Raw genomic sequence first — 12,422 nt, 5'->3', positions numbered from 1 at the left:
AGACTGGATCTTATTGGAGTGTTGTCCACTTTACTCTGATATTTTTGAGAAGAAGGGAAGTAAGAAACTCCCTCTAAAGTCCTTACTTGTATTCGTATAGTATAAACTATTTTAAATATACATTAAACTTCATACAATTTCCAGTGATGCCTCATTGAAGCCAGGTAAATACTGAGCATAACACAGTGTTTATGTGGAAACCTAGTCATTTATTAGTTTAAAAAATCTAACGTTGAGATGTATTCTCAGAGTGCTCCATTTCCTAACTTTAACATTTATTTTAGGGTGCATGATACCTGGATGTCAAAACACTTTGGAATAGACCGAAAATTGCAAACCATGCCAGCTCTTCGAAACAGATCAGGAATAATGCAGGCCCGGCTTCAGCATCTTAGTAGCCTGGAAAGTTCATTTACACTTCATCACAGTAAGTGAAAAATGTGTGTAGGGTACCCATTTGAAACCGATATTAATACTATTTAATCTTAAAGAAGTACTGGCTTAAATCTCCAACACAATTAGTAATCATTTCCCATACATAGATACAATTGCATATCTCTGTTTATGAATAGTCGTTTCACCATATGTGAATATATGATAAGATATGCATGGATTTTTCAGCAATTTTAGGTAATGATGGTTTTTTTTCTTAGTTCAATATCAAGGAAGTTAATTTTCCCTTTGAATTATTGTTCTTATATTATTTTACATTTGATATCCTTTATTCCTACTTTAATGCAGATAACGGCATCTTAATATAATAGTATGTATAATATTTGTTTAGAGTTACTATTGTTCATTCAGTGATCTTAAGGGATTATCCATGCTTAGCTGACCGCAGAAATCAAAGAACTGTAAATAGTATTTTGACAAAGATGTATTTCACACAGGTTGAAGTACTGACAAGTCGAATAGGACAAGGAGGAAGCTACAGGGTTATATAAATGGAAGCTATCCTCTGAGGAACAAATATTAATAAAAAAGTCAAAGAGTGAGATAAACGTTCATGTCCACACAGTCCTTTGGGGATTGCATAAAAGGAAGCCAGCAGAACTGGCTTTGCGATAGGGCTAATAATAAAAACAAATGTCTTGAGCAGATGGACCTGAGCTAATAGAGTCAAGACTTTTTTAAAAATGCAAGTCTTACAGCCTTCAGCTTTGCTCTTTGTCACTTGTAAAAATATCAGTATAATGAACCTATGTATTTCAGTTGGCCCAGATGCTTTGTTTTCCTCCTGATTTAGAAACGTCTCATACCATTGGCATCATTGAAAACATCTGGCCATAGGGCGCCACTGTATGTAATGTAGCTGCATTTCTATGAGTTTCTCATTTTTGCACACATAATTAACAGCACAGCCTAAAATGCCTCCTGCGTTATTTCCTGGTTACGTCACCATAGTTCATCACTGAAATCTTGTCTCCAAAGAAGTGGGCACCTAATTATTTGTTGCAGAGCTGTTGATACAGAGCTGAAGTAAAAATTAGTGGAATTGATTAACCCAGACCATATTTGATTAAGGAGTAAATACAGTGAAACTCATTAAGTCTGCAGGCATTGAAAGCCTGCTTTCTTTGTGTTTGTCTCTCTCTCTGAGTCTTTGGAGGAGAAAATCATTCAAAACTGTTATGTGAATTTCTGTGTTGGGCAGTTTTAATTTTCTTTTTTTTTTAAATCCCAGGTTCTGCAACAACTGAAGTAGACATTTTCCATCAGGCACTTCTTGAAGGCAATACTGCTACTGAAGTTTCCCTAACAGTACTAGATACCATATCATTTTTCACCCAGTGCTTCAAGGTAAACATGAAGAGTTAGAACTCAGTCGGTATCATTGCAAAGAAAATATTATGCAAAAACTAATTAGTCAGACAAAGCTTAGTATAGTATAAAAGCCCCCAGTGAGCAGTCAGGAAACTTGGATGGCAGACCTAGTTTGGCTCCTGTGTGACCTTGGGAAATCACTGAGACTCGTGTACCACATCCATAAAATGATAGGATTGGACTAATTTGCCCTGAATTTCCCTTCTCTTTTATTTTTCTGTTTAAAAAACAGTTTTCTTTCACACTTTTATGAAAATATCCAGTAATTTTTAGCCCAAATTATGATTGAGTCAGTTTATCCAAACACCCGTTGTGATGAGGTATCTTGTCAAGCCAGATGATGTCCAGGCAGGCTGGCTGGCTGGCTTCCCTCGTCAGGTGCCTGGTGGTTTCTCTCAGATGCTTGCCTCTCGATACAAATCATCATAGCTAGGATTAAAAAAAATAATAATAAGAAGAAATTAAAAGCAATTATCTTGCAGGGTTGTTGAAGGTGTAAAATGAGATAATGGATGTGAGAGTGCTTTGAAAAGTAAAGACTGTATAACTATAATGAAGGGTAACAGTAGTGGGAGAACTCAAAAGTGAAAACTCTTGCTGGCTTTTCGTCTGAGTTATACAGATTTTTTTTCTTTTCTTCCCCCCTTCTCTAAGTAATTCAGTTAATTGCTTCAGCCCTCTGGATTTACTATGGAAACCTGGCCTGTGCTTTTCAAAGAGGCTTATCAGGGAAAACTGAATTAGATACTAATAAGAAATAGGCTGCAAAATCCCTTTATGAAGTATTAAGTTCTGATTAAAATGCAGCCCCAATTCATTTTTTATTGTGCCAGTAAGTAAGACATTTGGTCTCAAGGTTTGCATTGTATTCCTTCCTCCTATTCAAATACTTCTCATTTGTTTAACATACATCTCTTGGTAGATGTCAGGCACTATCCTAAGTGCTTTAGAAATATTAACCCACTTTTTTGTCGTGGGTCTGGAGGTGGAAAAGAGGACTGCAAATGGGCAGCAAGGATCTTTTTGAGATGATGGGAATGATTGGGTTGTAATGGTTGCAAAACCCTGGAAATTTACCAAAAATACTTGAATCATGTACTTAAAATAGGTAAATTTTGTGGTATGTAAATTATACCTTAATAAACTTAAAAGTACAAATGTGAACTCACCTTTAACCCTCACACTAGCTTCGTGATATAAATACTGTTATTTTTCCCATTTTAAAATGAGGAAACTGAGGCTCACAGGGAAGTTAATGTCACATAGGTGGTTAGTTAACAGAATCAGGATTCTGATCTAGGCCAGTTATCACAAGAGTCCATGCTTCTAACCACTACCCCATGCTTATTAGAAGTAGACTAACAGAAATATTAAACACCATTCAGGGATTCTGGCTATCAAGGTTACCATTAAATCTGTTACAGGTTTGCATATTGTTTTGGTTCGTTGTTGTTATTTTTGGCCAAGTTGTAACCTGGTAATTAGTTTCTTGAGGGATAGGAGAGCAGGACTGGAGGTGTTAACCAATGCATTTTTTTTTAAAGTTTCACAAACCAATAGATATTTCTCTACAATTTGTTGTTTCTCTTATATCTCTATTTGCAAGGAACATTTAAACAATTTACGTAGTCTGTTCAATTGTGATCCCTGTTATTATCTCTACTCATAGAGGGTTTAATTTGTCACCAGTGACTAAAGATATCTTAAACATACATTTAAAAGCAAATTAGATAATAGACTTTTAAAATGGAATTGATGTTTTCCTTAATTCTTACATTACTTTGTCAGAGAAATACAAAGGCTGGTTACCTTGTATCCATTTTTTTTTTTTTTTTTTTTGTGGTACGCAGGCCTTTCACCACTGTGGCCTCTCCCATTGCAGAGCACAGGCTCCGGATGCGCAGGCTCAGCAGCCATGGCTCACAGGCCCAGCCACTCCGTGGCATGTGGGATTTTCCCGGACCGGGGCATGAACCCGTGTCCCCTGCATCGGCAGGCGGACTCTCAACCACTGCGCCACCAGGGAAGCCCCCTTGTATCCATTTTTAATTTACTGATTTCTGAATTGAGGAGCAATATAGTTAGGTTAATAGAAAATACTCTTCCCATACTAGTTCTGTATTTGCTGTGTTATACTGGAAAAATATTTTTTTCATCTATTTAAAATTATGGAATTAAGTATAGATGTAGTTTATATAGTATTTTAAGATTTCCAAGTTGAAAGATGGCACAGATGATTTTAGATTATGTTAAACTTTTTATTGTTACTTTTCAAGCAGTGGTTTGATAAACAGGTTGTTGGTAAAGCCTGTTCTCTCATTCTGGGGGGAGCGGCATAAACTATTTCTGCAAATTTTTTTTCATGTTTTGTAGAGCCAACTTTTAAATAATGATGGCCACAACCCGTTAATGAAAAAAGTATTTGATATTCATCTTGCTTTTCTTAAAAATGGGCAATCTGAAGTGTCGCTGAAACATGTCTTTGCCTCACTGCGAGCTTTCATTAGTAAGGTAAGAGCAGAGCTTTGTGGCTGCGAGTGGCCTTGCTTCATAGCAAGAAGGAAAGGGGAACAGGGATCATTGCGAAGACCTCTCCAAACCTCAGATAAGGAAGCCATTAAATCCTACCTTTGTAAATATTAGAACAGCAAAATACGTAAAGAGAGCCTGACCAGGCATTCTCTAAAATCAGCACGTGCTTTTTATTTTGTCCTGTCATCCCTTTCTGAAGAGTATCATTTTAAAATTACCAACTGCCAGTTTTTCTTCTCTTTTGCTTCTTTTAAAAGTATTGTCATGCTGAAGATATATAAGCTGTGAGAGTACTCGTGTATAAGCACTTTGAAAGCAGAGACCAAGTCTTATAACCCCAGGGCCTTGTATGATATCTTGCAAATTGTAGGCACTCAATACATGTTCAGATGAATGAATGCTTCCTTTCAGTGCGAATTGTATGGGTGGCCTCTAAATGTTCAGGCCACTTACCTCATCTGAACTAAAACTTCAGACTAGGCTTTTAGGATAAGTATGACTGAAACAGATAGCAAGATTTATTTCTGATCTGGTTTTGATACCTTTTAAACATAATTAAAAGCATTAGGAAGCAAGATGGAGTTAAAATTATGGAAAGGCACAGTCTAGGCCTCCACTCTAGTATGTGTAACTCCAGCAGGACAAATTCAGTTAACCGATTTGTGTAATAGGATAGCTGAGCATGGAAAACTTTTTTGTCATTATTTGTATGGCAACTTACGGGGTTTAACTGATATAAAAATTAGGTGATCTTGAAGGTTTATTTTTAAATTGATGTTCTTTTTTTTAAATTTTTAAATTTTTGGCTGCGTTGGGTCTTTGTTGCTGCTCGCGGCTGTCTCTAGTTGCGGTGAGCGAGGGCTATTCTTTGTTGCGGTGTGCGGGCTACTCATTGTGGTGGCTTCTCTTGTTGCAGAACATGGGCTCCATGTGTGTGGGCTTCAGTAGCTGTGGCACGTGGGCTCAGTAGTTGTGGATCGCAGGCTCTAGAGCGCAGGTTCAGTAGTTGTGGCGCAGGGGCTTAGTTGTTCCGCGGCATGTGGGATCTTCCCGGACGAGGGCTTGAACCCATGTCCCTGCATTGGGAGTCAGATTCTTAACCGCTACGCCACCAGGGAAGCCCTAAATTGCCATTCTTTAATATATATATATATTTACATCTTTATTGGAGTATAATTGCTTTACAAGGGTGTATTACTTTCTGCTTTATAACAAAGTGAATCAGTTATACATATACATATATTCCCTTACCTCTTCCCTCTTGCATCTCCCTCCCTCCCACCCTCGCTATCCAACCCCTCTAGGTGGTCACAAGCACCGAGCTGATCTCCCTGTGCTATGAGGCTGCTTCCTACTAGCTATCTACTTTACATTTGGTAGTGTATATTTGTCCATGCCACTCTTTCGCTTTGTCACAGCTTACCCTTCCCTCTCCCCATTCCCTCAAGTCCATTCTCTAGTAGGTCTGTGTCTTTATTCCTGCCTTACCCCTAGGTTCTTCATGACATTTTTTTTCTTAAATTCCATATATATGTGTTATCATACGGTATTTGTCTTTCTCTTTCAGACATACTTCACTCTGTATGACAGACTCTAGGTCCATCCACCTCATTACAAATAGCTCAATTTCATTTCATTTTATGGCTGAGTAATATTGCATTATATATATGTGCCACATCTTCTTTATCCATTCATCCGATGATGGACACTTAGGTTGTTTCCATCTCCGGGCTATTGTAAATAGAGCTGTAATGAGCATTTTGGTACATGACTCTTTTTGAATTATGGTTTTCTCAGGGTATATGCCCAGTAGTGGGATTGCTGGGTCATATGGTAGTTCTATTTTTAGTTTTTTTTTTTTTTTTTTTTCTGAATATATTTATTTATTTATTTTTTTAAACATCTTTATTGGGGTATAATTGCTTTACAATGGTGTGTTAGTTTCTGCTTTATAACAAAGTGAATCAGCTATACATATACATATGTTCCCATATGTCTTCCCTCTTGCGTCTCCCTCCCTCCCACTCTCCCCATCCCACCCTTCCAGGATGTCACAAAGCACCGAGCTAATATCCCTGTGCCTTGCGGCTGCTTCCCCCCAGCTATCTACCTTACTACGTTTGTTAGTGTGTATATGTCCATGACTCTCTCTCGCCCTATCAAAACTCACCCCTCCCCCTCCCCATACCCTCAAGTCCGTTCTCCAGTAGGTCTGCGTCTTTATTCCTATCTTACCCCTAGGTTCTTCATGACATTTTTTTCCCTTAAATTCCATATATATGTGTTAGCATACGGTATTTGTCTTTTTCTTTCTGACTTACTTCACTCTGTATGACAGACTCTAGGTCTATCCATCTCATTACAAATAGCTCAATTTCATTTCTTTTTAAGGCTGAGTAATATTCCATTGTGTATATGTGCCACATCTTCTTTATCCATTCATCCGATGATGGGCGCTTAGGTTGTTTCCATGTCCTGGCTATTGTAAATAGAGCTGCAATGAACATTTTGGTACATGACTCTTTTTGAATTTTGGTTTTCTCAGGGTATATGCCAAGTAGTGGGATTGCTGGGTCATATGGTAATTCTATCTGTAGTTTTTTAAGGAACCTCCATACTGTTCTCGACAGTGGCTGAACCAATTCACATTCCCACCAGCAGTGCAAGAGTGTCCCCTTTTCTCCACACCCTCTCCAGCATTTATTGTTTCTAGATTTTTTGATGATGGCCATTCTGACTGGTGTGAGATGATATCTCATTGTAGTTTTGATTTGCATTTCTCTAATGATTAATGATGTTGAGCATTCTTTCATGTGTTTGTTGGCATTCTGTATATCTTCTTTGGAGAAATGTCTATTTAGGTCTTCTGCCCATTTTTGGATGGGGTTGTTTGTTTTTTTGTTATTGAGCTGCATGAGCTGCTTGTAAATTTTGGAGATTAATCCTTTGTCAGTTGCTTCATTTGCAAATGTTTTCTCCCATTCTGAGGGTTGTCTTTTGGTCTTGGTTATGGTTTCCTTTGCTGTGCAAAAGCTTTGAAGTTTCATTCGGTCCCATTTGTTTATTTTTGTTTTTATTTCCATTACTCTAGGAGGTGGGTCAGAAAGGATCTTGCTGTGATTTATGTCATAGAGTGTTCTTCCTATGTTTTCTTCTAAGAGTTTGATAGTTTCTGGCCTTACATTTAGGTCTTTAATCCATTTTGAGCTTATTTTTGTGTATGGTGTTAGGGAGTGATCTAATCTCATACTTTTACATGTACCTGTCCAGTTTCCCCAGCACCATTTATTGAAGAGGCTGTCCTTTCTCCACTGTACATTCCTGCCTCCGTTATCAAAGATAAGGTGTCCATATGTGCGTGGGTTTATCTCTGGACTTTCTATCCTGTTCCACTGATCTATCTTTCTGTTTTTGTGCCAGTACCATACTGTCTTGATTACTGTTGCTTTGTAATATAGTCTGAAGTCAGGGAGCCTTATTCCTCCAGCTCCTTTTTTCGTTCTCAAGATTGCTTTGGCTATTCGGGGTCTTTTGTGTTTCCATACAAATTGCGAAATTTTTTGTTCTAGTTCTGTGAAAAATGCCAGTGGTAGTTTGATAGGGATTGCATTGAATCTGTAGATTGCTTTGGGTAGTAGAGTCATTTTCACAATGTTGATTCTTCCCATCCAAGAACATGGTATATCTCTCCATCTATTTGTATCATCTTTAATTTCTTTCATCAGTGTCTTATAATTTTCTGCATACAGGTCTTTCGTATCCTTAGGTAGGTTTATTCCTAGATATTTTATTCTTTTTGTTGCAATGGTAAATGGGAGTGTTTTCTTGATTTCACTTTCAGATTTTTCATCATTAATATATAGGAATGCCAGAGATTTCTGTGCATTAATTTTGTATCCTGCTACTTTACCAAATTCATTGATTAGCTCTAGTAGTTTTCTGGTAGCATCTTTAGGATTCTCTATGTATAGTATCATGTCATCTGCAAACAGTGACAGCTTTACTTCTTCTTTTCCGATTTGGATTCCTTTTATTTCCTTTTCTTCTCTGATTGCTGTGGCTAAAACTTCCAAAACTATGTTGAATAAGAGTGGTGAGAGTGGGCAACCTTGTCTTGTTCCTGATCTTAGTGGAAATGCTTTCAGTTTTTCACCATTGAGGATGATGTTTGCTGTGGGCTTGTCATATATGGCCTTAATTATGTTGAGGAAAGTTCCCTCTATGCCTACTTTCTGGAGGGTTTTTATCATAAATGGGTGTTGAATTTTGTCGAAAGCTTTCTCTGCATCTATTGAGATGATCATATGGTTTTTCTCCTTCAATTTGTTAATATAGTTTATCACATTGATAGATTTGCGTATATTGAAGAATCCTTGCATTCCTGGAATAAACCCCACTTGATCATGGTGTATGATCCCTTTAATGTGCTGTTGGATTCTGTTTGCTAGTATTTTGTTGAGGATTTTTGCATCTATGTTCATCAGTGATATTGGCCTGTAGTTTTCTTTCTTTGTGACATCCTTGTCTGGTTTTGGTATCAAGGTGATGGTGGCTTCGTAGAAGGAATTTGGGAGTGTTCCTCCCTCTGCTATATTTTGGAAGAGTTTGAGAAGGATAGGTGTTAGCTCTTCTCTAAACGTTTGATAGAATTCACCTGTGAAGCCATCTGGTCCTGGGCTTTTGTTTGTTGGAAGGTTTTTAATCACAGTTTCAATTTCAGTGCTTGTGATTGGTCTGTTCATATTTTCTATTTCTTCCTGATTCAGTCTTGGCAGGTTGTGCATTTCTAAGAATATGTCCATTTCTTCCAGATTGTCCATTTTATTGGCATAGAGTTGCTTGTAGTAATCTCTCATGATTTTTTTTATTTCTGCAATGTCAGTTGTTACTTCTCCTTTTTCATTTCTAATTCTATTGATTTGAGTCTTCTCCCTTTTTTTCTTGATGAGTCTGGCTAGTGGTTTATCTATTTTGTTTATCTTCTCAAAGAACCAGCTTTTAGTTTTATTGATCTTTGCTATTGTTTCCTTCATTTCTTTTTCATTTATTTCTGATCTGATTTTTATGATTTCTTTCCTTCTGCTAGCTTTGGGGTTTTTTTGTTCTTCTTTCTCTAATTGCTTGAGGTGCAAGGTTAGGTTGTTTATTCGAGATGTTTCCTGCTTCTTAAGGTGGGCTTGTATTGCTATAAACTTCCCCCTTAGAACTGCTTTTGCTGCATCCCATAGGTTTTGGGTCGTTGTGTCTCCATTGTCATTTGTTTCTAGGTATTTTTTTATTTCCTCTTTGATTTCTTCAGTGATCACTTCATTATTAAGTAGTGTATTGTTTAGCCTCCATGTGTTTGTATTTTTTAAAGATCTTTTCCTGTAATTGATATCTAGTCTCATGGCGTTGTGGTCGGAAAAGATACTTGATACAATTTCAGTTTTCTTAAATTTACCAAGGCTTGATTTGTGACCCAAGATATGATCTATCCTGGAGAATGTTCCATGAGCACTTGAGAAAAATGTGTATTCTGTTGTTTTTGGATGGAGTGTCCTATAAACATCAATTAAGTCCATCTTGTTTAATGTATCATTTAAAGCTTGTGTTTCCTTATTTATTTTCATTTTGGATGATCTGTCCATGGGTGAAAGTGGGGTGTTAAAGTCCCCTACTATGAATGTGTTACTGTTGATCTCCCCTTTTATGGTTGTTAGTATTTGCCTTATGTATTGAGGTGCTCCTATGTTGGGTGCATAAATATTTACAATTGTTATATCTTCTTCTTGGATCGATCCCTTGATCATTATGTAGTGTCCTTCTTTGTCCCTTTTAATAGGCCTTATTTTAAAGTCTATTTTGTCTGATATGAGAATTGCTACTCCAGCTTTCTTTTGGTTTCCATTTGCATGGAATATCTTTTTCCATCCCCTTACTTTCAGTCTGTATGTGTCTCTAGTTCTGAAGTGGGTCTCTTGTAGACAGCATATATAAGGGTCTTGTTTTTGTATCCATTCAGCCAATCTGTGTCTTTTGGTGGGAGCATTTAGTCCATTTACATTTAAGGTAATTATCGATATGTATGTTCCTATTTCCATTTTATATATTGTTTTGGGTTCGCTACTATAGGTCATTTCCTTCTCTTGTGTTTCGTGTCTAGAGAAGTTCCTTTAGCATTTGTTGTAAAGCTGGTTTGGTGGTGCTGAACTCTCTCAGCTTTTGCTTGTCTGTAAAGGTTTTAATTTCTCCATCAAATGTGAATGAGATCCTTGCTGGGTAGAGTAGTCTTGGTTGCAGGCTATTCTCCTTCAGCACTTTCAGTATATCCTGCCACTCCCTTCTGGCTTGTAGGGTTTCTGCTGAGAGATCAGCTGTTAACCTTATGGGGATTCCCTTGTGTGTTATTTGTTGTTTTTCCCTTGCTGCTTTTAATATGCTTTCTTTGTATTTAATTTTTGACAGTTTGATTAATATGTGTCTTGGCGTGTTTCTCCTTGTATTTATCCTGTATGGGACCCTCTGTGCTTCCTGGACTTGATTAACTATTTCCTTTCCCATATTAGGGAAGTTTTCAACTATAATCTCTTCAAATATTTTCTCAGTCCCTTTCTTTCTTTCTTCTTCTTCTGGAACCCCTATAATTCGAATGTTGGTGCGTTTCATGTTGTCCCAGAGGTCTCTGAGACTGTCCTCAGTTCTTTTCATTCTTTTTTCTTTATTCTGCTCTGCAGTAGTTATTTCCACTACTTTATCTTCCAGGTCACTTATCCGTTCTTCTGCCTCAGTTATTCTGCTATTGATCCTATCTAGAGTGATTTTAATTTCATTTATTGCATTGTTCATCGTTGCTTGTTTCATCTTTAGTTCTTGTAGGTCCTTGTTAACTGTTTCTTGCATTTTGTCCATTCTACTTCCAAGATTTCGGATCATCCTTACTATCATTATTCTGAATTCTTTTTCAGGTAGATTGCCTATTTCCTCTTCATTTGTTAGGTCTGGTGGGTTTTTATCTTGCTCCTTCATCTGCTGTGTGTTTTTCTGTCTTCTCATTTTGCTTATCTTACTGTGTTTGGGGTCTCCTTTTTGCAGGCTGCAGGTTCGTAGTTCCCGTTGTTTTTGATGTCTGTCTCCAGTGGCTAAGGTTGTTTCAGTGGGTTGTGTAGGCTTCCTGGTGGAGGGGACTAGTGCCTGTGTTGTGCTGGATGAGGCTGGATCTTGTCTCTCTAGTGGGCAGGTTCACGTCTGGTGGTGTGTTTTGGGGTGTCTGTGGCCTTATTATGATTTTAGGCAGCCTCTCTGCTAATGGGTGGGGTTGTGTTCCTGTTTTGCTAGTTGTTTGGCATAGGTTGTCCAGCACTGTGGCTTGCTGGTCGTCGAGTGAAGCTGGGTGCTGGTGTTAAGATGGAGGTCTCTGGGATATTTCCACCGTTTAATATTATGTGGAGCTGGGAGGTCTCTTGTTGACCAGTGTCCTGAAGTTGGCTCTCCTACCTCAGAGGCAGAGCCCTGACTCCTGGCTGGAGCACCAAGAGCCTTTCATCCACACAGCTCAGAATAAAAGGGAGAAAAAGTAGGGAGAATTAGTAGAAGTATGAGTAAAGAAAGAAGGAAAGGAGGAAAGGAAGGAAGGAAGAAAGAAGCAAAGAAGGAAAGAAAGGAGGGAGGGAGGGAGTGAGGAAGGAAGGAAGGAGGGAAAGAAGGAAAAAAGACAGAAAGAAAGATGATACAGTAAAAATAAAATAAAGTATAATATAGTTATTGAATTAAAAAATATTTAGAAAAAAAAAAAAAAAGGGACGGATAGAACCTTAGGACAAATGTTGGAAGCAAAGCTATACAGAGAAAATCTTACACAGAAGCATACACATACACCTTCACAAAAAGAGGTAAAGGGGGATAAATCATAAATCCTGCTCCCTGAGACCACCTCCTCAATTTGGGGTGATTCGTTGTCTAAAGGAGGGAAGGAAGGAAGGAAAGAAAGAAAGAACGAAGGTAAAGTATAATAAAGTTATTACAATTAAACTTAATTATTAAGAAAAAGAATTTTTAAAAAAAAGTCATGGACGGATAGAGCCCTA

General features: G+C 37.7%; 1 protein-coding gene across 1 annotated transcript; it reads left to right on the top strand.

The window, feature by feature from the left end:
- Nucleotides 1-300: 300 nt before the first annotated feature.
- LOC116747090 (dedicator of cytokinesis protein 11-like) lies at nucleotides 301-4,467 on the top strand. The gene is made up of 3 exons (XM_032618909.1): nucleotides 301-427; nucleotides 1,685-1,800; nucleotides 4,198-4,467. Exons 1-3 carry the CDS (start codon nucleotides 301-303, stop codon nucleotides 4,465-4,467), a joined length of 513 nt encoding a protein of 170 aa, XP_032474800.1.
- Nucleotides 4,468-12,422: the final 7,955 nt, after the last annotated feature.

Source organism: Phocoena sinus, chromosome X, assembly GCF_008692025.1.
Source record: "Phocoena sinus isolate mPhoSin1 chromosome X, mPhoSin1.pri, whole genome shotgun sequence".
NCBI classification, from domain to species: Eukaryota; Metazoa; Chordata; class Mammalia; order Artiodactyla; family Phocoenidae; genus Phocoena; species Phocoena sinus.
The sequence above is the reverse complement of the archived record's forward strand: the minus strand, read 5'-3'. Positions and strand labels throughout refer to the sequence as shown.

Excerpts from the sequence above, each read along its gene's own strand:
- LOC116747090 (XM_032618909.1), top strand. The coding sequence starts at position 301 with ATGTCAAAACACTTTGGAATAGACCGAAAATTGCAAACCATGCCAGCT. Across the intron at positions 428-1,684 it reads TTCATTTACACTTCATCACA|GTTCTGCAACAACTGAAGTA; the intron begins GTAAGTGAAAAA and ends TTTAAATCCCAG. Across the intron at positions 1,801-4,197 it reads TTTTCACCCAGTGCTTCAAG|AGCCAACTTTTAAATAATGA; the intron begins GTAAACATGAAG and ends CATGTTTTGTAG.